The following is a 25155-nucleotide window of genomic DNA, read 5'->3' as shown; positions in this document are numbered from 1 at the left end:
GCAGAGAGATGGGGACAGGTGGAGTGGCTTGATGAATGTGGAAAAGTTTGAATAGTTATCTTGAGGGTGACGGAGTCAATAAAAGACAAAGGATCACGGAGCTGCCCTTAGAGCCCGGTAGTGAGGCTAGTCAGGGAATCTAGGGCTTGGCAAACATGTTCTGGTTATTTTTCTTCCAGCAATACTCCAGAGCCCAGGAGTGAAAAAAAGAGGTGGGGGAAATGGAGCAACGATCATTGGTTTGGGAACCGACCTGTAGGTAGGTAGGTAGGTAAGGGGACAGAATTGAGTAGTTTAGGCTGGGTAAGGAGTCTGATAAAACCAAAAGGGGTCCTAGGTCTTGAGACAAGAAAGGCGAGGTCATGGCAGAGGTGAGAGATGGGTGGTTGTGGTCAAAGCCTGCAGCTCTGAATCATGGAAGTAGGGCTGTCTCTAGTGATTCAAGCTACAAAGTGTGCTCCCATGGGTGCTGCAGGAGCCTGAGGAATGGTGAAGTCAAAGGAAATTGGAGGGCCGGGTTGGTCACCTGTTATCCCTTTGGGAGGCTGAGGTCTGGAGATCGCTTGAGCCCAGGAGTTTGAGACCAACCTGGGCCAACATAGTGAGTGCCCATCTCTAGAAAATATTAGCCGGGTTGCTGGGAGCGTTAACTCACTCCTGTAGTCCCAGCACTTTGGGAGGTCGAGGCAGGAGGATCACTTGAGCCCAGGAGTTTGGTGAGACGCCCATCTGTACCAAAACAACAACAAAATGTATTTAATAACTGGGTGCGGTGGTGTGCACCTGTAGTCCCAGCTACTCAGGAGGCTGAAGCCGGACGATCGCCAGATCTCAGGAGGTAGAGGCTGCAGTGAGCTGTGATTGTGCCACTGTATTCCAGCCTGGGCAACAAAGGGAGACCATTCTCAAAAATAAATAAACAGATAAATAAATAAAAAATTAAAAATAAAACAAAGGACACTGGAATTGAGTTTGGGTAATTGTGAGTTGATCAAATTAAATGGCAATTCACAGAAATGTTAATATTAAAAGAAGCCTAGTATAGAGGAAACAAAGGTAGGCTGGGATCTGGAGATCTGGGCTTTATTTGCCGTTCTACTTCAGCAACAAAAATTCGCCGCTTTGGGGAAGACATGACCTTTCTCTGGGGTTGAACCAGAAGACTTCCCAGGACTCTTCCTGCTCCAAAAGATAGGGCTTTTTAGGATAACAGCGAGGGACTGGCTGATGACGAGGACTCCTCCTGCCGGTCTCTCTCTTTCCAGAAAGGCGTCCGGAACCTTTCTGCATCGCCTTCTGCCCGAACGTGCGGAAGCGAAGGCCGGAAGTCCTTAGCCGGTAGCTTCCGGGTTTCCTGGGCTACTACGATGGCGATGAGTTTCGAGTGGCCGTGGCAGTATCGCTTCCCACCCTTCTTTACGTGAGGCTCAGACCCCAAGAAGCCCCGCTGTGCCTCCCTCCCCTCCCCCGGACCCTGGGCTCAGCCCTGATGCTTCATATGGGGAGGGGGAGAAAAGACCCGTCCGCCAACACCCTCAGTCCCTTACTTTCTTCCTGAAATGCGTCCCGGGCAAGTGCTGCCTCCCGCCCTCTAATTCTGCGCCCCACTCCCTTCACCCGGCAGGTTACAACCGAATGTGGACACTCGGCAGAAGCAGCTGGCCGCCTGGTGCTCGCTGGTCCTGTCCTTCTGCCGCCTGCACAAACAGTCCAGCATGACGGTGATGGAAGCTCAGGAGAGCCCGCTCTTCAACAACGTCAAGCTACAGCGTATCCTCCCTCAGGCTCTTCCACAGCCCATACACATGCACTTCTGCGCTTTCACACATGCCCAGACGCACCCCCGCGCCAGCCCCCTTTTACCCATGGTAGGCAGATTCCCACCCAAACTGGACTTAAAGAGTGAAAATGTGTAGCTGACATTTTCCCCCGGCAAATGCAGTACCATACCCTCTTGTTCTTGGCAGTGATGACTGCTCGGATGTCATTAAGGTCTTAGAATTTCTGCCCTGAAGCCAAGTTCCAAGTTTTTTAACCTAAACCCTTTTGACTATTTGTATCTTCCATCCATTTCTGTGTGAGGCCCAGACTTGGGTAACTACCTTTAATTATTTTCTCTGCCCCCCTCCTGCCAGGAAGTAAGGGTCATTTGTTTTTGCTGCCTGATTCATCCCTAAAATATCTGTGGAGAAAGGCTGAAGGAAGGCAACAGACAGAGGGTGAGGAATGACAGTACCTTTCATTTTCTAAAGCTTCTTTCTTTCTTTTCTTTTTTTTTTTTTTTGGAGACAGGGTCTTCCTCTCTTGCTCAGGCTGGAATGCAGTGGCACAATCACATAACGCTCCTTTTAATTGGAAGAGTTTCTCTTTACCTTCCTCCTTTGAATATCCAGGAAGTGCCAATTCATATCATGTTGGGAAATTGCACACATATGTGTGTGGGAGAGGAAGGGGCAGGTGTTTCTCAACATGGGACTGGCTCTGAAAATTTTTATCCTACCCAACTCATGTGTATGCCATTCCCTTAACCTTAAACCAGGAAAGCTTCCTGTGGAGTCGATCCAGATTGTATTAGAGGAACTGAGGAAGAAAGGTGGGTTAGTTCCCCAGATTCCTTATTTTTCTTCCTAGTTGGGTTTTCCTGAGGGCAAATTAGGATAAGTGTTTTTCCCTTTAATAACTTTTTCTCTCTCCTGGCTTGAAGGCCAGAGTCTTCTGTAAAGTAGGCAGCCCAATTCCCAAGTCCTTTCTTCTTTGTACACAAAATTGAAATCTCTGTCTGTGCCCTAAACCTGAAGAGAAGTGGAAGAAGGATGAGTGCCTTGTAGATAATAATAGTAAAATAAATATTGAATCTTTCTTTCTGAAAGCTGAGTCTCTTCCACTCTGTCCCACCTTGGTATTTTTTTGCCTCTTTGTTTCTTTTTAGAGCATGATACTTTTTTTTTTGGGTGGGGACATAAGGTCTCACTCTGTCATCCAGGCTGGAGTGCAGTGGCTCAGTCCTATCTCACTGCAGCCTCGACTTCCAGGCTCAAGTGATCCTCCCATCTCAGCCTCCTGAGTAGTTGAGACCACAGGCATGTGTCACCACACACCTGGCTAATTTTTTGTATTTTCTATAGAGAGAATTTTTTGTATTTTCTGTAGGGTCTCATCATGTTGCCCAGGCTAGTTTCGAACTCCTGGGCTCAAGCAATCCTCCTGCCTTGGCCTCCCAAAGTGTAAGCCACTGCGCGCCTGGTTATGCTTTCATAAGTATCTGTTTTACAGGGAACCTCGAGTGGTTGGATAAGAGCAAGTCCAGCTTCCTGATCATGTGGCGGAGGCCAGAAGAATGGGGGAAACTCATCTATCAGTGGGTGAGATCATTATTCTGCCAAGTATTCAACAGTGACCCATGGAAAAGGTTAACTATATTAGGGCCTAGCAGATAGCCGGTGTTCCCAGATCCAGACTGAGCAAAAGGCGGGGCGGGGGGAGGGGGGCAGAAAGAGGAAGTGTAGGCCTTCTAGGCAAACCTCTTTAAGTGACTCAATGTCTTTGGCTGCATAGAACCTCCCTTTCTTTGCCTGTAGGAGGCCAGGGGCTATGTGAGGCCATATTTGGAGAATGCAGAACTGGGAACCCTGAGTGCTATTGTTGGCTGGAGCCTCTGGCCACAGGAGATAAATGGGGAAAGGAAGGGAAAAAACCTGGGGCCCCTCCCCCACTGCACTGTTATGGGACTGTCCACAACATGAATGAGATATTCTGAATCAGTGTGGGTGTGGGGACAGAATACTCTTCCCCCTAAACCACCAGTCCCAAACATTCCCAAGGAAGAGAAGAGGGTAAGAAGCATCAACATTCTAAATATAACAAATACACACCATCCATTCTTGAACAGGAAAACAACCAGAATGAGAGGTCAAGGTCACTCCTCAGACACGTGAAGACCTGTGGTTTAGTGGTTCCAAATGAGTGTGTACACATATAAATATAGCACTTGTAGGGTTTATGGCTTTTAGGCCACTCTGCAGAGGTGACAGTGAGTCCTGGTTTGGGAATAGGTATCATTCCTGGATCAGAGGGGTGGAGCTGATGAATTTACTGTCTCCCAGGAGATTCTTGGTTCTAATTCACTCCTCATTTTCTGTATTCACAGGTTTCCAGGAGTGGCCAGAACAACTCCGTCTTTACCCTGTATGAACTGACTAATGGGGAAGACACAGAGGATGAGGGTAATGCCTTTCCCTTCCCACTCACAGTTAATTTTTTGTTTTGTTTTGTTTTGTTTTTCCGATATGGAGTCTTGCTCTGTCACCCAGGCTGGAGTGCAATGTTGCAATCTCGGCTCACTGCAACCTCCGCCTCCTAGGTTGAAGCGATTCTCCTGCCTCAGCTTCCTGAATAGCTGGGATTACAGGTGTGCTCCACCACGCCTGGCTAATTTTTTGTATTTTTAGTAGAGATGGGGTTTCACCATGTTAGCCAGGTTGTTCTTGAACTCCTAACCTCGTGATCCACCTGCCTTGGCCTCCCAAAGTGCTGGGATTAGAGGCGTGAGCCACTGTGCCCCGCCTGTTTTTTTTTTTGTTTTTTTTTTTTTTTGAGACAGAGTCACTGTATCCCAGGCTGGAGTGCAGAGGCGCAGTCTCTGCTCACTGCAACCTCCGCCTCCTATGTTCAAGCGATTCTAAGTTCTTAACCCATGTCCAAGGATTCCATAAGCCACCTGAATTCACATGCAAAAAATCCCAAATTTTGTTTTTGTGGATGCATGTGCATTTTTCTAGGGATAGATTAGATATTACAAGATTTCCAAGGGCATCTATGACCCATGAAAAGTTAAGAATTTCACTTTCAGCTGGGCACAGTGGCTCGTGCCTGTAATCCTAGCACTTTGGGAGGCTAAGGTGGGAGGATTGCTTGAGGTCAGGAGTTTGAGACCAGCCTGGGCAACATAGGGAGATCCTGTCTCTACAAAAAATTTAAAAATCAGCTGGGCATGGTGCTGTGCACCAGTAGTCTCAGTTACTCAGAAGGCTTAGGTGGGAGGATCACTTGAGCCCAGGAGGTCAAGGCTGCAGTGAGCTATGATCACGCCACTGCACTCCAGCCTGGGCAACAGAGCGAGACGCTATCTTAAAAAATAACAATAGGCCGGGTGCAGTGGCTCACGCCTGTAATCCCAGCACTTTGGGAGGCCAAGGCAGGTGGGTCACCTGAGGTCAGGAGTTCCAGACCAGCCTGGCCAACATAGTGAAACCCCGTCTCTACTAAAAATACAAAAATTAGCCGGGCATGGTGGTGCATGCTTGTAATCTGAGCTACTTGGGAGGCTGCAGCAGGAGGATCGCTTGAACCCGAAGGCAGAGGTTGCAGTAAGCCAAGATCGCACCACTGCACTCTAGTCTGGATGACAGAGCGAGACTCCGTCTCAGAAAATAAAAATAATAACAATAAAAAAAATTATAAATAAACTTTCTTCATTCAGCATCTGCTATAGATGCCGAATGAGAAACAAGGGCAGGGGATTAAGCTTGAAATCTCATTCCTTGCTGACTCAGGCTCTCTTTCACCCTTTATTCTTATAGAGGGCTCAAGATCTGTGGGTGTCAGCTGAAGAGATTGGGCCAACACCCCCAGCCCATTTAAATACTTTGGTTTCTGGCCAGGCAAGGATTTGTATAGTGTTTGATTTTTACATAGTGTAAACACTCTTAGTTCTTTTTCTCCGACTCCAGATTCTGATCCTCTGGATCACCACAAGTTTCGATCTTAGCTGGGATAACAGGGGGTGTCTCCCCTTTCTGCCAGGCCCTGGCTGCCCTAGCAGAGTTTATAGCTCTTGGCTGTTCCCCCTCCTGCCCTGCAGGTCTCTGCTTGCTACTCCCACCATCACCCCATGATTTCAGCACTGTAGCCTTGCCCAGCCCACCACTCAGGTTGGGCAAAGTTGTAGGCTTCCTCAGAAAGCAAGCTCCCTGACTTAGCTGAGCCCCCGCAGGGGGTGAGGTAAGCAAGCCTGTCAGGGCTTGCCTGCTGCCTCCCACATCTCCCTGCAGTATCTTACCATATCTCCACATACTCAGCTAGCCATAGGCTCCCCAATTTTTTTGGTTTTTTTTTTGAGACAAAGTCTTGCTCTGTCCCCCAAGCTGGAGTGCAGTTGCGCGATCTTGACACTGCAACCTCCACCTCCCGGGTTCAAGTGATTCTTCTGCCTCAGCCTCCTGAGTAGCTGGGATTACAAGTGACCACCACTATGCCCAGCTAATTTTTTGTATTTTTAGTAGAGACAGGGTTTCTCCATGTTGGCCAGGGTGGTCTAGAACTCCTGATCTCAAGTGACCCTCCCACCTCAGCCTTCCAAAGTTCTGGGATTACAGGCATGAGCCACCGCGCCTGGCCTGTGCTCCCAGCTAAAAGCTAGAAAAAGGGCAGATAATAGTGCTGGAGTTTAACAGTCTCCTGGCCAGGGGTACTGGCTATATTCTTTGTGTTAGGATAGATCCTCTAGGGTCAGTGTCTAGTGACAATGGCTCCGATCTCCCTAGGCCTGATTTTCACGGCCCCTTTGTGGCCCTGAAGCAGATGGTGTCATTCTCGTGCATCAGACACAAATGCTAGGTGTGGGGGAGGCTGAGTCTGAGAGGAGAACCAGGAAGGGGGAAATAAGCACAAACTCATTTCATGCTGATTCAGGCTTTCTTCTACCCCTTACTCCTAAGGAGTGCCTGGGAAGTGTGGATGGCAGCTGTAGCAGTATAGATGGCGTATGCATACCCTGCCTCTGGGAGGTCTCGGCTTCCAGCCAGAGCACTCTCCTCAGAGGCCTTGGGCCCCAGGAGCTGATTGTCTCTGCCTATCTCTCCCTGTTCAGAGTTCCATGGGCTGGATGAAGCCACTCTACTGCGGGCTCTGCAGGCCCTACAGCAGGAGCACAAGGCCGAGATCATCACCGTCAGCGATGGCCGAGGTGTCAAGTTCTTCTAGCAGGGACCTGTCTCCCTTTACTTCTTACCTCCCACCTTTCCAGGGCTTTCAAAAGGAGACAGACCCAGTGTCCCCCAAAGACTGGATCTGTGACTCCACCAGACTCAAAAGGACTCCAGTCCTGAAGGCTGGGACCTGGGGATGGGTTTCTCACACCCCATATGTCTGTCCCTTGGATAGGGTGAGGCTGAAGCACCAGGGAGAAAATATGTGCTTCTTCTTGCCCTACCTCCTTTCCCATCCTAGACTGTCCTTGAGCCAGGGTCTGTAAACCTGACACTTTATATGTGTTCACACATGTAAGTACATACACACATGCGCCTGCAGCACATGCTTCTGTCTCCTCCTCCTTCCACCCCTTTAGCTGCTGTTGCCTCCCTTCTCAGGCTGGTGCTGGATCCTTCCTAGGGGATGGGGGAAGCCCTGGCTGCAGGCAGCCTTCCAGGCAATATGAAGATAGGAGGCCCACGGGCCTGGCAGTGAGAGGTGTGGCCCCACACCGATTTATGATATTAAAATCTCAACTCCCACTGCCTGCCTCTTAAATTACTACAGTACTGGAATGGGGATGGGGAGGGCTGTGAAGTGTTGCCACCTGAGTAAATCCCAGCCTGGGAGAGGGGAGAGAAAAGAAAGCTTATGGCTTTTGTAGAAGAAAAGGTCCTCCAGGGCCCTGTGGGCTCCAGTGAGCCTGTGGTTTTACATCTGCTGGGTGGGCTGTGTGGAGGAGTGCTGATGGAACACAGCTTGGGGACAGACTGCTTTCTGTCTGAATTGGAGTCACTTAAGGGCTCCCCCTTCCCTCACCATCTCCCTCATGGAAGTCCTGAACTACTCTGAAGCCCCTCCCTCCACCCATCTGGTCTGGGTGGGGTAACTGTGGCCAAGGGGAGCTGAGGGGGGTAAGCCGGATGTGGACTTTGGTTTATTGGAGACTGGCAAACAGAAGGGGAGGAAGGAGAGCCCATATAGCAAAAACAGCCACTCTGGCCAGGGTTAGGCTGCGGCCAAGGTGGCCTGGAGGGGATGGATGACTGGGCTCTCGGTTTGGGGGAGGGACTTATCCTGGGGAGTACACACCCATTCCCTATGCAGACCAGAGGGACAACAACGTCAGACCTTTCCACTGACCTCTCCGTTCGGCCTGGGGCTACTCCGGACAGTTAGGAGGGGGTGGTGCTGCCTTATCTGGGGTGTGCAGGAGGGTGGTAGCCTCCCCCTAAGTAATCCCCCACTAGGGTTCGGGTGTCGTTCTCTCCTGCCCTCCTCCGCGCACAAACAGGTTTGCTCACTCTTAGTGCGGGAGGATGCTGCGCGGTCTCCCACTCAGTTCTGGCCTCAGAGTGAGACTGCGGCCGGGGGCTCGGGAAAGAAAGGGACGCGGCTGGGCGGGGCGGTGACTAAGGTGAGGGGCTGCTCGCGGGATCCGCACCGCGGGAGCAGCTCAGAGGGGCGGCCCTGGAGGGCAAGGGCGGGCCGCGGGGCGGCGACGGGGGCGGGGCCGGGCCGAGCTGGGGGCTGGGGCCCCAGCCGCTCAGCCGGAGCGCAGCGCACCCAGCGAGTCCGCCTGTCAGGCCGCCTCCTCTCCGGCCGTCTGATTTTCTACCCTTCGGCGCCCTGCTCTTCCTCATGTTGGCATCCCCGGCCACGGAGACCACCGTCCTCATGTCCCAGACTGAGGCCGACCTGGCCCTGCGGCCCCCGCCGCCTCTTGGCACCGCGGGGCAGCCCCGCCTCGGGCCCCCTCCTCGCCGAGCGCGCCGCTTCTCCGGGAAGGCTGAGCCCCGGCCGCGCTCTTCTCGTCTCAGCCGCCGTAGCTCAGTCGACTTGGGGCTGCTGAGCTCTTGGTCCCTGCCAGCCTCACCCGCTCCGGACCCCCCCGATCCTCCGGACTCCGCTGGTCCTGGCCCCGCGAGGAGCCCACCGCCTAGCTCCAAAGAACCCCCCGAGGGCACGTGGACCGAGGGAGCCCCTGTGAAGGCTGCAGAAGACTCCGCGCGTCCCGAGCTCCCGGACTCTGCAGTGGGCCCGGGGTCCAGGGAGCCGCTGAGGGTCCCTGAAGCTGTGGCCCTAGAGCGGCGGCGGGAGCAGGAAGAAAAGGAGGACATGGAGACCCAGGCTGTAGCAACGTCCCCCGATGGCCGATACCTCAAGTTTGACATCGAGATTGGACGTGGCTCCTTCAAGACGGTGTATCGAGGGCTAGACACCGACACCACAGTGGAGGTGGCCTGGTGTGAGCTGCAGGTGCGGCTGGGAGCCCCCTCGGTGGCACCTTGGGATGGGACTCTGGAGGTCTTAGGATGACAGACAGAGGGTGGGAGAGACAGCATCAAGGGAAGCATGTATTTTTCCAGTCAAATGTCTATAGACACCTCTGCTGTCTTTGCCCTGAATGATCTGGCTGACTCTGGGCTGCAGAAGGAGAGATTGAGGCAGGTGGTGTCTGGTGACTCCCCCATGGGTATGAACATTCTCACTTTAAAGTCTCCATACTCAACCCTGAGAGGTGGAAAATAGGATGGGAAGTTAGGCAGGGGAGCCAGTTCAGGTCAGTTTCCTGCTGGTGGGTACCCGCAATCCCTTCCTCTCCCCTAAGTCCTGAGATCCTCAGTTATGACCCTGGTCCTCTTGATCCCCTCACTCCTCCCGTCCCCCACCTATTTGCAGACCAGGAGGCTGGGATGCGGGAAGCCAGGAGCTGGGCAAGGGTCATCTCCAACTCCAGAAGATTTAGGGCAGTTGTGGCAGAATAGGGCCCCCTAACCCCTTCTGGGGCAGTCAGACTTCTAGACTTCTCCACAGCTGCGAGGAGGGGGACATAGGGAGCTCCAGCTCTCGAGTGAGTCCAGTTCTGCTCCTCATCCCACTGCCTACCTGTGCTCTCCCTTCCCAGACCTAAAGGCACTAAGCCCATGGGCTTTAGGGGGACCTTCCTCCCATTGCTCCCATGCTACATATGGGTTAGGAGAACCCAGTCAACTTGGGGCCTGAAGCTTCCGATTCAGATCAGGGAACAGAGCCTAGGGGAAGGGTCCCTCTCCAGCCCTGGCACAGGGCTCGCCCCTTGCGCCTGCCAGTGCCGCGCCCCAGGCTCTGGGCCAGGCCAGGAGAGGCAGCCAAATTGGGGGGTGAGGGGAGGGAGAGGAGCCGGGGCAGGACGACTATGGGGGTGGGCGGCCTCCTGGCGCCTAGTCCTGGATCTTTTCTTTCCTTCTCAGTACCTCCCTCCATATCCCTCCCGCCTTCCGTCTGGATCTAGCAGTTCTGTTTCTGGGGCCAACCCCCTTGCCGGCCCCAATTCCCTGCCCGCAGTATCCTGCTGCCCGCCTGCTGCCTGCTCACTGCCAGCCCCCGGGTGCCCCCTCCCGCCCCATGGCCGGCCTGGGCAGCCACAAAGGCACTATTGAGCTCAGGGCTCTGGGACCGGGCTGCATAAAGGTGCTTGTGTCCAGCAGGGGGTCTAGGGGGCTGCCCCAGGCCCAGGTTGGGTGTGTCCTTGGATCAGCTTACATGCGGGACTGTTGGAGAGTTCAGGGTCTGCAGCCCACTGGGCGAGTAATCCCACTAACCCCACCCCATCTGTGGGCTCCAACCCTCACCTCTTCCCCCAACCCCACTCCAGGTGTCCCTCTTCCTTTCTGTGGGTGTCCTGGGCCTGACATGACACCCATCCTCCATCCCACAGACTCGGAAACTGTCTAGAGCTGAGCGGCAGCGCTTCTCAGAGGAGGTGGAGATGCTCAAGGGGCTGCAGCACCCCAACATCGTCCGCTTCTACGATTCGTGGAAGTCGGTGCTGAGGGGCCAGGTTTGCATCGTGCTGGTCACCGAACTCATGACCTCGGGCACGCTCAAGACGTGAGCTCTGTGCATGAGTGGGTGGGGAGAGGGAGGCTGGGATGTGTGCCCACTGCTTCCTGAACTCCCAGGCTCCTCAAACTCTCTAATATCCAGGTGTAAAACCAGGTTCACCATCTCCCTCTCACCCAACCTTTGTCCCTGCCTCGGTGAGTGGCAATGTCCACCCAGCACTCCAGTAAAATACTTGGGTGTCTCCCCAGGCTCCTCTTTCTCCACTCTGCCCCCTCATCAGTCTGTCCCCAAGTCTTTCCTTAACCTCTCCCCACCTGGCTTTCACTGCTTCATCCATGCCACCACCTCAATGCCATCTCGCTGATCTGGAGCCCTGCAGCAGCCTCCTAAAGGGCCTTCCCAAACTCTGCCACCCTCTAAGCGATCCTATCTTCCTGCAGCATGGAGAATCTTTCCCAGTTGAAAATCTGAACTGTCACTCCCCTCCTTAAAACCCCTTCAAAGTTTCTCATGGCCTTGGAATAAAGCCCACACAGGCTCACCTGTTCACAAAGTCCTTAGGATACAGCCTCACTTTCAGCCTAAGTTCCAGACACACCAAATTCCTGGCACCTCCTCCCACCCTGCCTTGTCACTGGCTTTTTCTGTGCCTTTGAGCACGGTGTCCTGTCTGCCTGGGAAGTCTCCATCCCTTCCCCCTTTCACCTTTGAGCTCCTACTCATCATTCAAGATGCAACACAAAAGTATTTCCTCTCCGAAGCTCTCCCTCATGCTTGGGGCAGTTAGTCATCCCTTCCTGCGCTCCCACAGCACCTTGGCCGAGGCCCTATCTATCAATTTACTTCCCAACCCGTTTGGTAACGTCATGTCTATCCACCATGCCCCCGACTCAGTTTCTCCCTGGGGCCGGGCAGACATAGGCTAGGAGAATGCTGGCAGAAGATGCGGAGGCGGCAGCAGGGTGCGGCAGGGGGGAACTTCCCAGTGGGGGGCTCCTTCCCGGAGGACGTGTCCCCCACCAGGACTCTGGCTATGCGCCCTCCCCCAGGTACCTGAGGCGGTTCCGGGAGATGAAGCCGCGGGTCCTTCAGCGCTGGAGCCGCCAAATCCTGCGGGGACTTCATTTCCTACACTCCCGGGTTCCTCCCATCCTGCACCGGGATCTCAAGTGCGACAATGTCTTTATCACGGGCCCTACTGGCTCTGTCAAAATCGGGGACCTGGGCCTGGCCACGCTCAAGCGCGCCTCCTTTGCCAAGAGTGTCATCGGTGCGTCTCTCCAGGAGGGTCCATGCCATTCCTTCCTCCCCCACCTCAGAAGAGAACCTGGGGACTCCCTCCCCTCAGCAAGGGCCTTCAAGGTCCACAAAACTACCAGACGACAGGGAAGCTGAGGAGACCTATGGCACCCACCTCAACCCCACTGTGGGCCGGGGTCACTTGCACTCGCAGGGTTGCCTGGGGCTGCCTAGCCCAATGGGAAGGACGAGGCCAGAGTGCCCAGCAATCTGATCCCTGCTGTGGACCCTACAGGGACCCCGGAATTCATGGCCCCCGAGATGTACGAGGAAAAGTACGATGAGGCCGTGGACGTGTACGCGTTCGGCATGTGCATGCTGGAGATGGCCACCTCTGAGTACCCGTACTCCGAGTGCCAGAATGCCGCGCAAATCTACCGCAAGGTCACTTCGGTGAGAGGGATGGGGCTGGCGGGAAAGGCAATTCCAGGGCCACTTCCCCTTTTCCTGCGCCGGCTAGCCCGCAGTCAATGCCCTTTGCCTGCACGAAAACAGGCTAGACACAGAGTCGCCTTGGTGAACACAGAAGGATATTGAATGCACACGCGCCCCCACCAGTACACGCTATTTAGAATAATAATATGTGTGGTGCTCCCAAGAGTTCACAGATGATTTCGCATCCCATCTCTCATCCAATCCTTCCAGCTGCCCTGTGAGGTGAGCGGGGCAAATGTTCCACCCTGCGATTTACAGATGAACAAACAGCGGGAGACTTGCTCAAGGTCACACTGTAAATACTTGGGGGGGGGGGGCGGGGATTAGGATTTGAAATCACATCTTCCAGTAGCAGTCAGGCTTTTGCAACTGCACGCGCAGCTGCCTAAGGAGGGAGTGGAGTAAGGGGTGGGGGGGGTGGTGTCAAGCCGAGAGCTGGGGATCAGAGGACCGGAGGTGTCATGCAACCCCTTCCCCCAGGGCAGAAAGCCGAACAGCTTCCACAAGGTGAAGATACCCGAGGTGAAGGAGATCATTGAAGGCTGCATCCGCACGGATAAGAACGAGAGGTGGGGGTGAAAGGGCAGAGCGTGGGTAGAATAGGGCCGCGGGCCGCGGCGGGCTCGGCTCACCCACGCGTCACCCTCAGGTTCACCATCCAGGACCTCCTGGCCCACGCCTTCTTCCGCGAGGAGCGCGGTGTGCACGTGGAACTAGCGGAGGAGGACGACGGCGAGAAGCCGGGCCTCAAGCTCTGGCTGCGCATGGAGGACGCGCGGCGCGGGGGGCGCCCACGGGACAACCAGGCCATCGAGTTCCTGTTCCAGCTGGGCCGGGACGCGGCCGAGGAGGTGGCACAGGAGATGGTGAGCGGAGGACAGACTGTGCTGCCACTGGACGTGTAAAGGACATTGACTCGAGGGGACAGTGCAACAGGGATGGGGCGCAGGAGGGGTGGCAGCGATGGGGGCGGGGCACCTCACCCCTCTCAAAATCTCCTGCAGCGTCTCCCTACCTCTCCAGCCCTAACTTACCCGCACGCACACCCAGTTTTCCTTTACAGAGGGAGCCCTGGGTCCTCCAGCGTCCCTGCTTTACCTCCAGCTGATCTGTTCTTCCTGGAATGCCCTTCTTGCCAATTCATCTTTTCCTTCTTTCCTCCCTCCCCATTTTTCTTTTTCTTTTTCTTCCAATATGATCAGAACCATCGATTTCGGGAAGCCGTCCCCTTTGGAGTCAAACTTAAATGCTTCTTTCCACTTCAGCATGTTCTCGGTTACAGCACTCCCCACTATCGGTCCTGTCTTAAACCTGAATAAGTTCCTATCTTTCTTCTCCACTAGACTATAAACTCCCTGAGGGCAGAGAGTGTGTTTTATCGATTCTTCTATCCCTGGCAGTGCTTGGCACAGAGTAAGAGCTCATTAATAGCCTACATCTGTACATGGCTTAAAGCACTTTCACATGCATTTGATCTTTGCTACCCATCCTGCATAGGGGGCAGTTTTATCTCAACTTGTTGATGAGGAAATGGAAATTCAGAGAGGTTGAATACCTTGTCCAGGGCCCCAAGTAAGTAAGTGGAAGAGCTGGATTGAAACTGAGGTGGTTCAGATTTTAAATCAGGTTACCCTTCCCCACCTCCTTTACTCATTCAGCAAAGCTTGCGGCTAAAAGGAATGAGGAGGTGATGAATGGAAGCTGGTAGAAGGGGAGAGGCATAAGATGCAAGGGCAGAAGCTTAGGGGCTGGCTTAGGAAGTCCTGAAGGGCGTATGGGATTCTTTTTTTGGGAGTAATGGAGTCTCACTCTGTCACCCAGGCTGGAGTGCAGTGGCGCTATCTCAGCTCATTGCAACCTCCGCCTCCTGGGTTCAACTAATTCTCCTGCCTCAGCCTCCTGTGTAGCTGGGATTACAGGCAAAAGCCACAATGCCCAGCTAATTTTTGTATTTTTAGTAGGGACGGGGTTTCACCATGTTGGCCAGGCTGGTCTCGAACTCCTGACCTCAAGTGACCCACTAGTCTTGGCCTCCCAAATTGCTGGGATTACAGGTGTGAGCCACCGTGCCTGGCCGAGTATGGGATTCTTAATAGAGACATGACAGTTGCAAGGGTGGAGACCACCTACGGTAGGTCAAGAATCTGAGAATGTGTTAGAAATTTAGAGCAGGTCTCCATAGCACGGCCCAACCTGACCTGAGATCAAATCTTGATCCATTGCTGACAAGGGATTCTTGGCCTTGGCACTGTTGACATGTTTGTTTTAGGGACTGTCCTGTGCATTGTAGGATGTTGAGAAGAACCCCTGGCTTCTGCTCACTAGATTCAGTAGCACCTACCCTCCAGTTGTGGCAACTAAAAATGTCTCTAGATATTGCCAAACATCTCTTCTTCCCATTGGAAACCACTGACTTACTGTATAACTACGAACCAGCTACTTCATTAATCTCTAAAAATGGAATGGTAAGATTTATCCCACAAGGTTGTTTGGAGGATCTAGTGATGATAATGTAAGGAGCTGCCAGTTAACAGACATAGTGCGTAATCAGTAAGTGTTGGTTTTCTTCCTCCCATATCCTGGAGTTCCCAAGAAGGCGTCCTGATGGATCTTTGATAGGGAGTCCCAAGCTGTGTTCCTCATCCCCCACCCCAATTCCAGGTGGCTCTGGGCTTGGTCTGTGAAGCCGATTACCAGCCAGTGGCCCGTGCAGTACGTGAACGGGTTGCTGCCATCCAGCGAAAGCGTGAGAAGCTGCGTAAAGCAAGGGAATTGGAGGCACTCCCACCAGAGCCAGGACCTCCACCAGCAACTGTGCCCATGGCTCCCGGTCCCCCCAGTGTCTTCCCCCCTGAGCCTGAGGAGCCAGAGGCAGACCAGCACCAGCCCTTCCTTTTCCGCCACGCCAGCTACTCATCTACCACTTGTAAGTCACCCCTGATCTTGAGACGTAGGTCCCAGAACACCTTGGCCTCAGCCCCCTACCCAGAAGTTCACCCCCACAGCAGTCACTTACCCTGCCTTCCACCTCTAGCCATGAAGCTCCCTCCAGGAAGGAACTCTCCCACAGCTCCAGGCCCCTCCTTGCTTAGGCAGGCCCCATCCTCTGCCACTATTCCCTTTTATTTCCCCTTTTTTTGATCCTCTCCCTCCCCAACCAGCGGATTGCGAGACTGATGGCTACCTCAGCTCCTCCGGCTTCCTGGATGCCTCAGACGCTGCCCTTCAGCCCCCTGGGGGGGTGCCATCCAGCCTGGCTGAGTCCCATCTCTGCCTGCCCTCGGTGAGAGGGGGTCGCATGGGGGGCTCCCAGCCATTCCAAGCCTATGACCTATCTCCCTCCTTGTGAAACCCAATCTCATGATCCAGTCCCATGTCCCTGGAAATCCACCATTCTTGCCCTCCTCTTCCCTAATTCCATCTCCCTAATATCCTCCCAGCATCCTTGACACCATCTCCCTAGATCTCAACAGTTATCTTCCCCTGACCTCATGAACCCTTATCCTGTTTCAGGCTTTTGCCCTATCCATTCCACGTTCTGGCCCTGGAAGTGACTTTTCCCCCGGGGACAGGTATGTTCTGGTACAAGTTGGGGTGCCAGGGTGAGACACCTGGGGCACTGGGGTCCCAGTGTCTGCTCTGACAGTCATTCTCTCTCCTTTCTCTTTAACAGCTATGCCTCAGATGCAGCTTCAGGCCTTAGCGATGTGGGAGAAGGGATGGGACAAATGAGGAGACCCCCAGCGAGGAATCTCCGGCGCAGACCCCGATCCCGGCTGCGGGTCACTAGTGTAAGGATGGAGTACAGGAGATAGAGAGTAACCTACAGGGCCAGGAGGGAAGTGTCAGGGGGAGGCGGGGGAGGTCACCCAGAAAACGGGAGAAGCAGTGTATGACTAGTACTCAAGAGGCAGCCAGTCTGGTTTCTAATACCAGACTTTAGGGGTGGGGTCTACTTATCTCCAAGTCCATTGTGGCTGCTGTCACTTGGCTGGGGTAGGGTGGAGACACAGCATGATGAAGAGGGCTTGACCTTCTCCTCTCTGCTGACGTTGAATCTGAAGGTCTCAGACCAGAATGACAGAGTGGTTGAGTGCCAGCTACAGACCCATAACAGCAAGATGGTGACCTTCCGATTTGATCTGGATGGGGACAGCCCGGAAGAGATTGCAGCTGCCATGGTGAGGGGGAGAGAGATGAGGACAGAGTGTTTGGATCTGGAACAAGAGTCTCCTTCCTGATGTCCGCTGGGGCTGAAACCCACTGATCCGACAGCGAGCGTTTTTAAATCTCTGGTTGACACTTAGCACAGTAACGCTGAAGATGTCTCAGCCCTTGTTTTGGGGGAGATTTCTGTTTATCCAGTGAGGTTTGGCTTCTCAGCTGGAGCAATTTGAGACTCATATTGACCGGGTACACACAAGTGCTACGTATAAGTGCCTGGTAGATGTGCAATACTGTGGCTGTAGGTGAAGGATGGACTGGGCAGCAGGGGCAATGAGCTTACCCAGGATCTTGGCAAATGGGCGAGAAAGGCTGTGAAGGGTGGAAAGGCCATGAAGGGTGTCCCTGTGCAGGGACAGCATAAGCAAAGGCATTCCAAGTAGAGAGTGTCTTGGAATATGGGGCTGGGAGGGCTTCATGAGGAAACCACTATCACTGGAAGTAAAGATTCCTATAGGAGAGTTGTGGGGAGTGAAGCCGGGTAGGTAGAGTGGGCCCAGATTGTAGAATAGACAATGTTAAGAGTTAGGCAGAGGCCAGGCGTGGTGGCTCACGCCTGTAATCCCAGCACTTTGGGAGGCCGAGGCAGGCAGATCACCCGAGGTCAGGAGTTCAAGACCAGCTTGGCCAACATGGTGAAACCCCGTCTCTACTAAAAAATACAAAAATTAGCTGGGTGTGGTGGCGCATGCCTGTAGTCCCAGCTACTTGGGAGGCTGAGGCAGGAGAATTGCTTGAACCCGGGAGGCGGAGGTTGCAGTGAGCCGAGATCACACCATTGCACTCCAGCCTGGGCGATAAGAGTGAGATTCTGTCTAAAAATAAATAAATAAATAAATAAATAGAGAGGCAGAGCAGGCTAGGTCCAGTGGCTCACACCTGTAATCCCAGCACTTTGGGTGGATGAAGTAGGAGGATTGCTTGAGCCCAGGGGTTCAAGACCACCCTGGGAAATATAATGAGACCCTATCTCTACAAAAAATTTAAAAAATTAGCCGTGTGTGGCGGCACATGCCTGTCATCCCAACTACTTGGGAGGCTGAGGTGGGAGGATCACTTGAGCCTGGGAGGTCAAGGCTGCAGTGAGCTATGATCACGCCACTGCACTCCAGCCTGGAAGACAGAGTGAACTTTGTCTCAAAAAACAAACAAACAAACAAAAAAACCAAAAAGGCACAGTGTAACGTGACAGTAGGCTTTATGAAAATCATCTGCCATGGGATGTGGAAGGGGGAAGGGAAAATACCTGGGAGGTAGACCCAGGAAGCCATCTGTGGACAAAGGAGAGAGTGGCTTATGGGAGGGAAGAGGAGAAAGGGTGAATCTGAGGGTTGTTTCGGGAAAATAAGTTACTCTGTAATCCAGTAACCTATTGACGTAGTACAGAACATAGTACATAGTAGATGCTCAATAAATATTTGCTGAGTTGATATGATTGGGAGTTAGGGAGAAGGGATGTCAAGGACAACTTGTAGGCCACCAAAGGAGAGTAGGAGAGTAGGCCACCAAAGGAGAGAGGAAATTAGAAATGAAAGAAGGTTTTTTTTAAGGAGGTCATGATGAGCTTGAGTGAAGAAGGGACAGCCAAGACAAGACCCTCCATAGCCATGGGATATGGGTCAGGCAGGGCTGGAGAGATGTGGATGGAGGAGTAGTCAGTACAGAGTTGAGAGTGAAGGGAGATGAGCCGGCAAAGCCAGAGACACAGAGGGTTGCAGAGTGTGTCTCAGCGCATACCACCAGTTCTGGAGTGGGAAGCAGGAGGGTAGGTCATCGAAGGACACAGAGATAAAGCCAGAGACGTAGGAGGATGTTAGTCAAAACTGAGTGAGGAGAGAGTTTCAAGGAGGTGGCATAGGATGAATCCTCAGGCAAGACCACACTGGCTTTTGTTAGGAGATCTTTGTGGGAGACCAGTTTCAGTGGAGTGGGGGTGGTGGATGCCAGCCCATGGGGTGAAGGAGGGAAAGGAATGGGAGAAACACCAGGCATCAGGAGCCCTCTCTAAAGCATCTCCTCCATCATGTCATTCACCTTGTGTCCAGGACAAAGACACAATATCACCTGGCACACAAGGCTCATCACCTTCCGTCAAACCACTTGACTCTTTAAGAGTCTTCCATCCAGCCACACTGGTTTCAAAATGGGCCTCTGAAAAGGCTGGGTGCCTTCCTGCCTCTGCCTCCACCTCCTTAAGGGTCCCTCACTCGTAGAACCTTCTGTATTGGGCTTTCAAGCCCCCTCTGATCCTGCACAGCCAAAGTGACCCCACCCCATGCACCCAGAGTCCTTTGCCCTCTTTTCTCTCCTTACCCAGTCCACCCTCCACTCCTCTGCAGCAGAATTCTCCTGAGACTTGGATCTGATCTCTTGATATTCACCCGAAATTATTTAGTGGCTACTTGTGGTTGTAGAGTAAGGTCCAAATTCCAAAGCCTTTAAAATTCACAGCACATTCAGCTACACTTGAGTCCTCACTATTTTAAGAATAGGCTGTGCCGGGCATGGTGGCTCACGCCTGTAATCCCAGCACTTTGGGAGGCCAAGGCAGGCAGATGACCTGAGGTCGGGAGTTCAAGACCAGCCTGAACAACATGGAGAAACCCCGTCTCTACTAAAAAATACAAAATTAGCCGGGTGTGGTGGCGCATGCCTGTAATCCCAGCTACTTGGGAGGCTGAGGCAGGAGAATCACTTGAACCCGGGAGGTGGAGGTTGCGGTGAGCCACGGTCATACCATTGCACTCCAGCCTGGGCAACAAGAGCGAAACTCTGTCTCGAAAAAAAAAAAAGAAGAAAGAAAGAAAGATTGAATAGGCCGGGCGCAGTGGCTCACGCTTGTAATCCCAGCACTTTTGGGAGGCTGAGGCAGGTAGATCACTTGAGGTCAGGAGTTCGAGACCAGCCTGGCCAACATGAAGCCCTGTCTCTACTAAAAATATAAAAATTAGCTGGGCATGGTGCCAGGCAGTCCCAGCTACTTGAGAGGCTGATGCAGGAGAATCTCTTGAACCCAGAAGGTGAGGTTGCAGTGAGCCAAGATTGTGCCACTGCACTCCAGCCTGGGTGATAGAGCAAGGCTCAGTCTCAAAATAATAATAATAATAATAATAATAATAATAATGTACCATGCCTTTCATGCTTCAAAGCTACTACACTGTTCTCTCTGCCTAGACTGCTCTTCTCTTCCTGATGAACAGCCTGGAATAGAGGAAGGGGTCGCTTTCATGTAATACCTAAGTTCAAACTTCAGCTCTGTTATTTACTAATCCAATGAACTTAGGCAAGTTTCTTAACTCTGTAAACTTCAGTTGCATGTAAGTAAAATGCAGATGATAGTATTTGTTTTGCAAAGATGTTCTGATACGACACAGTGTAATGTAGAAGTGTCCACACATGGTAGGTCCTCAATAGAGGTTGCTTTTCTCATCTGTCAATGTTCAGCTCCAAAGACTTACTCTGTGAAACTGCTCCAGCTTCCCCCTATCCCCAGGGTGGTATTCTGTCTTTGGAATAGCATTTTAAACAATTGTGATTAAAAAACCATAAATATAAAATTTACCACCGTAACCATTTTTAAGTGTACAGTTCAGCAATATTAAGTATATTCACATGGCTGTGAAACAGATCTCCAGGGGTTTTCTTACCTTGCAAATCTGAAACTCTGTACCCATTAAACAACTCTGCCTCTCCACACCCCCATCCCCCCAACCCTGGAACAACATTTCTATCTATATCTCACTTGTAAGTGCCTTACGTATTACGGGCTGCCTTGCAGTAAGTTTAATTACGTATTTATGTGTCTCCTCCACTAAGTTTTGGGCTTCGTTAAGCCTAGGACCTTGTTTCATGCTTCCTTGTATTCCCACAGTACCCAGCACAATGCCAGCACATAGTAGGTGCTCAATAAGTATTCATGGATTTGAATGTGACATTTGCCATTTATTGCCTTATTCTGACTTCACTGTGTGGGATGGGTGTATGTGGGCCTGTGTGTTATACTTTATAAACACTATGGGGCAGAAATTGTGTCCAAAACATGGGAGGGAGCAGTGAAGATAACTCAGGCTCTGGCTTTAGGTAGATGTGGGTTTAAATCCTGTGACCTTAGGCAGACGGAACTTAACCTCTTTGAGCATTGGTTATCTTAATTCTACCATAGCAATATTAATATGGGCCCCAGAAAGTTACTGGTGGTGTTAAATGTGATAATATATGCAAAGCAGCTGGTATATATACGCATCCTATGAATGTTAGCACCTTTCCTTCTAGGCTGTATTTCTCCTTACACCACACAGTGCCTGGAACACAATAGGTATTTACTTGTTTTAGGTTGGTGGTTGGCAGGAGCAGTAGTGTGAAGGGTGGATTTTTTATTTTTATTTTTTTGAGACGGAGTCTCGCTCAGTCGTCCAGGCTGGAGTGCGGTGGTGTGATCTTGGCTCCACCGTTTCCCAGGTTCAAGTGATTCTCCCGTCTTAGCCTCCCGAGTAGCTGGGATTACAGGTGCCCGCCATCATGCCCAGCTAATTTTTGTATTTTAGTAGAGATGGGGTATCACCATGTTGGCCAGGCTGGTCTTAAACTCCTGACTTCAGGTGATCCGCCCGCCTCGGCCTCCCAAAGTGCTAGGATTACAGGCGTGAGCCACCGCGCCCAGCCTGATGTTTTAAGATCAGAAGCAGGGGGAGAGGGATGAGTGAGATAACAAGCTCTCCCTCCCCATCCTGTTGACCCTCGCAAGGTATATAACGAGTTCATTCTGCCCTCGGAGCGAGATGGATTTCTCAGACGGATTCGGGAGATTATCCAGCGAGTGGAGACCCTGTTGAAGAGAGACACTGGCCCCGTGGAGGCTGCTGAAGACACCCTAAGCCCCCAGGTCAGACCCCTTGGTGGACACTTCCAGGGGAAATGGACTCTCTGCTCCAGGGTTTATTACTCTCTGCCCTCAGCGGTCCCCTTGGATTTAACTCCTCTTCATCTCTGGGACCCTAAAACAGTGGCGCTTTTTTTTTTTTTTTTTTTTTTTGAGATGGAGTCTCGCTCTGTCGCCCAGGCTGGAGTGCAGTGGCACGATCTCGGCTCACTGCAAGCTCCGCCTCCCGGGTTCACGCCATTCTCCTGTCTCAGCCTCCCGAGTAGCTGGGACTACAGGCGCTCGCCACCACACCCGGGTAATTTTTTTTGTATTTTTAGTAGAGACAGGGTTTCACCGTGTTAGCCAGGCTGGTCTCGATCTCCTGACCTCGTGATCCGCCCTCCTCGGCCTCCCAAAGTGCTGGGATTACAGGTGTGAGCCACCGCGCCTGGCCTAAAACAGTGGCTCTTAGCCCATTTGAGAATATGATGAAAGCCATGGACCCTTGTTGTAGAAAACTTGTTCAATACATACTTTTCTTTTAACTCATTATTTTGAAATAATTTCAGACTTGTGGAGAGAAGTTGCAAGAATTATATAAAGAACCGCTGGATACCCTTTGCCCAGATTTGCCACTTGTTAGTGTTTTGCCACCTTAGCGTCATCATTGTCTCTTCCTCTCCCCTCTGTATGTGTGCATACATAATATATTTTTCGGAACCACTTAAGAGTAAGTTGCAGACATCATGCCCTTTTACCTCTATACATTTCAGCACATATGCTTCTGAATCCCTTGAAACTCATGTACAGACTCCTATAGGTTCATGGGTCCTAGCTTAGGAACCCCGGTCTGACACCTTCCATCTCAGACTGCTCTTCCCCACTGTGACTGCGGACTCCTTTTTCTGCCTCAGGAGGAGCCAGCATCATTACCTGCCCTGCCCGTCCCCCTCCCAGACCCATCCAATGGTATGTACTGAGTTGTGTCCTTGCTCATCCCAACCCCTAGGGTTGCTCCTGGGAAGGGCATAGGGCATGTGGGACTGTGGTCTCAACATACCCTCCTTCCCAGAAGAGCTCCAGAGCAGCACCTCCCTGGAGCACAGGAGCTGGACAGCCTTCTCCACCTCTTCATCTTCTCCTGGAACTCCTTTGTCTCCTGGAAACCCATTTTCCCCTGGAACCCCCATTTCACCAGGTCCCATCTTCCCCATCACTTCTCCCCCATGTCATCCCAGCCCCTCCCCATTCTCCCCCATTTCTTCCCAGGTCTCCTCAAATCCCTCTCCACACCCCACCAGCTCTCCACTTCCATTCTCCTCCAGCGCACCCGAGTTTCCGGTCCCACTCTCTCAGTGTCCCTGGAGTTCTCTCCCCACGACTTCTCCACCTACGTTCTCTCCCACTTGTTCTCAGGTCACTCTTAGTTCCCCTTTCTTTCCTCCATGCCCCTCCACTTCTTCCTTCCCCTCCACCACAGCAGCCCCTCTCCTTTCTCTGGCTAGTGCCTTCTCACTGGCTGTGATGACTGTGGCCCAGTCCCTGCTGTCCCCCTCACCTGGGCTCCTTTCCCAGTCTCCTCCAGCCCCTCCTAGTCCCCTCCCTAGCCTGCCCCTTCCCCCTCCCCTTGCTCCTGGTGGCCAGGAAAGCCCTTCACCCCACACAGCTGAGGTGGAGAGTGAGGTGGAGAGTGAGGTGAGTAGAAAACCAAGAGGGATGATTAGGGAGACTCCACTCTGCACTCTTCCCTTCTCATGGCCCCCCACTTTCTAGGCCTCACCACCTCCTGCTTGGCCCCTCCCAGGGGAAGCCAGGCTGGCGCCCATCTCTGAAGGTAAGGCCTCTGACCACTGACCTTTCCCTGCCATTATCCCTACTCACTGTCTGTCCTGTCACTGCTCTCCTTTCCTCATGCCTTCTTCCTCGTCACCCTACAGAGGGAAAGCCGCAGCTTGTTGGGCGTTTCCAAGTGACTTCATCCAAGGAACCGGCTGAGCCTCTTCCCTTGCAGCCAACATCCCCCACTCTCTCTGGTTCTCCAAAACCTTCAACCCCTCAGCTCACTTCAGAGAGCTCAGATACAGAGGACAGTGCTGGAGGCGGGCCAGAGACCAGGGAAGCTCTGGCTGAGAGCGACCGTGCAGCTGAGGGTCTGGGGGCTGGAGTTGAGGAGGAAGGAGATGATGGGAAGGAACCCCAAGTTGGGGGCAGCCCCCAACCCCTGAGCCATCCCAGCTCAGTGTGGATGAACTACTCCTACAGCAGCCTGTGTTTGAGCAGCGAGGAGTCAGAAAGCAGTGGGGAAGATGAGGAGTTCTGGGCTGAGCTGCAGAGTCTTCGGCAGAAGTGAGTCTGGGGAGGATGGAGGAGCGAGAGGAGAACCTGGGAGAGCAAGGTGTGTGGCTAGCCCTTTCATGCCCTCCGTGCATCCTCAGGCACTTGTCAGAGGTGGAAACACTACAGACACTACAGAAAAAAGAAATTGAAGATTTGTACAGCCGGCTGGGGAAGCAGCCCCCACCGGGTATTGTGGCCCCAGCTGCTATGCTGTCCAGCCGCCAGCGCCGCCTCTCCAAGGGCAGCTTCCCCACCTCCCGCCGCAACAGCCTACAGCGCTCTGAGCCCCCAGGCCCTGGTGAGACTGCAGTCACCCAGCTTCCATCTTTTCCCTGAGACCCCTTCCTGTCGACTGTTTTTTCTCCAGGCCCTGGGAGTCTGCCCCGGGGGAATAGACCCCCTCTCCCCACCTCCCCTTTCCTCAGTGCTCTCCTTCCCCCATCCTGCTCCCAGGCATCATGCGAAGGAACTCTCTGAGTGGCAGCAGCACCGGCTCCCAGGAGCAGCGGGCAAGCAAGGGGGTGACATTCGCCGGGGATGTTGGCAGGATGGTGAGGGCGGGCCCAAAGGAGGGAGAGCCCAGGGAATGGTACCTGGCTGCAGCTTCACCTTCCTCCCACCTTGGAGGTTTCTTCATCACTTTTTCTTTTCCCTCCAGTGAATTCAGAACAGAAGCCATGTATCTCCCCCACACCAGGGCCCACCATGGAGCTTGTGTTCTCAGAATCTGATGCTTTCTGATCAACAAAACTGAGCAAGGAAGATCCCAACACTGAAGGGGTAGAAGGCCAGGGGGGCATGGAGAGTGCAGCTCCATTATAGTGAAGAGCCAAACATATGTGAACTGTTTGCTGTGTGGAGGTGTTAGTTCTGCTGCCTACCATCTTCATCTCTAGCACCTCCCCTGCCAAGAGTCAACCACTAAGCAATCCCACCCAAGCCTGGATGCTTCTAGAGGGGCCCACTCCCAGCTGGGAGAGTGTAGGGGATATGCTCACACCACATTAGCAGCAACCAATAAAATGCTGGAAACAAGAACGCCGTGAATCCATACGCCATGCCTTAGGAATTGGGGGAGCAAAGACTTGTGGGGTGAGGCAGGGGAGGGTTTAAAAGGGACTTTCTTTTCACAATGGGAGGCAGGGGTGGAAGCTGCCCAGCCCTCTGGCTTCCTGCCATCAGTTAATGAGGAAACTGCAAGG

General features: G+C 52.8%; 2 protein-coding genes across 7 annotated transcripts; both read left to right on the top strand.

Annotated features, from left to right (window-relative positions):
- The first annotated feature begins 1318 nt into the window (after nucleotides 1-1318).
- VPS25 (vacuolar protein sorting 25 homolog) lies at nucleotides 1319-7513 on the top strand. Of its 2 annotated transcripts, none has more exons than XM_063797982.1 (6): nucleotides 1319-1420; nucleotides 1625-1770; nucleotides 2540-2593; nucleotides 3274-3362; nucleotides 4148-4323; nucleotides 5361-7511. In XM_063797982.1, the coding sequence occupies exons 1-6, from the start codon at nucleotides 1368-1370 to the stop codon at nucleotides 5368-5370; spliced, it is 528 nt and encodes a 175-aa protein (XP_063654052.1). In that variant the 5' UTR covers nucleotides 1319-1367; the 3' UTR covers nucleotides 5371-7511. The 2 variants fall into 2 exon arrangements, with proteins under 2 accessions (XP_063654052.1, NP_001238943.1); NM_001252014.3 differs by having other exon boundaries at nucleotides 1334-1420; nucleotides 4148-4223; nucleotides 6869-7513.
- A 1001-nt stretch (nucleotides 7514-8514) lies between these two features.
- WNK4 (WNK lysine deficient protein kinase 4) lies at nucleotides 8515-24991 on the top strand. Of its 5 annotated transcripts, none has more exons than XM_003315487.6 (19): nucleotides 8515-9228; nucleotides 10670-10842; nucleotides 11847-12067; nucleotides 12332-12489; nucleotides 13012-13100; nucleotides 13181-13397; nucleotides 15193-15457; nucleotides 15693-15814; nucleotides 16045-16103; nucleotides 16205-16322; nucleotides 16596-16712; nucleotides 21500-21637; nucleotides 22531-22585; nucleotides 22689-23299; nucleotides 23390-23450; nucleotides 23554-23962; nucleotides 24052-24251; nucleotides 24407-24504; nucleotides 24612-24991. In XM_003315487.6, the coding sequence occupies exons 1-19, from the start codon at nucleotides 8611-8613 to the stop codon at nucleotides 24612-24614; spliced, it is 3732 nt and encodes a 1243-aa protein (XP_003315535.1). In that variant the 5' UTR covers nucleotides 8515-8610; the 3' UTR covers nucleotides 24615-24991. The 5 variants fall into 5 exon arrangements, with proteins under 5 accessions (XP_003315535.1, XP_054526832.1, XP_009430402.1 ...); XM_054670857.2 differs by having other exon boundaries at nucleotides 22692-23311; nucleotides 24612-24982; XM_009432127.5 differs by having other exon boundaries at nucleotides 22689-23311; nucleotides 24612-24982.
- Nucleotides 24992-25155: the final 164 nt, after the last annotated feature.

Source organism: Pan troglodytes, chromosome 19, assembly GCF_028858775.2.
Source record: "Pan troglodytes isolate AG18354 chromosome 19, NHGRI_mPanTro3-v2.0_pri, whole genome shotgun sequence".
Classification (NCBI taxonomy): Eukaryota; Metazoa; Chordata; class Mammalia; order Primates; family Hominidae; genus Pan; species Pan troglodytes.
Note: the sequence above shows the minus strand (reverse complement) of the source record. Positions and strands in the feature narration are given on the sequence as shown.

Bases quoted from the DNA above. Each gene is read 5' to 3' on its own strand.
- VPS25 (NM_001252014.3), top strand. From the start codon at position 1,368: ATGGCGATGAGTTTCGAGTGGCCGTGGCAGTATCGCTTCCCACCCTTC. The intron at 2,594-3,273 runs GTGGGTTAGTTC...TCTGTTTTACAG, and splicing joins AGAGGAACTGAGGAAGAAAG to GGAACCTCGAGTGGTTGGAT. The intron at 4,224-6,868 runs GTAATGCCTTTC...CTCCCTGTTCAG, and splicing joins GGAAGACACAGAGGATGAGG to AGTTCCATGGGCTGGATGAA.
- WNK4 (XM_009432127.5), top strand. From the start codon at position 8,611: ATGTTGGCATCCCCGGCCACGGAGACCACCGTCCTCATGTCCCAGACT. The intron at 15,815-16,044 runs GTGAGAGGGGGT...ATCCTGTTTCAG, and splicing joins CCCATCTCTGCCTGCCCTCG to GCTTTTGCCCTATCCATTCC. The intron at 16,713-21,499 runs GTGAGGGGGAGA...GACCCTCGCAAG, and splicing joins AAGAGATTGCAGCTGCCATG to GTATATAACGAGTTCATTCT.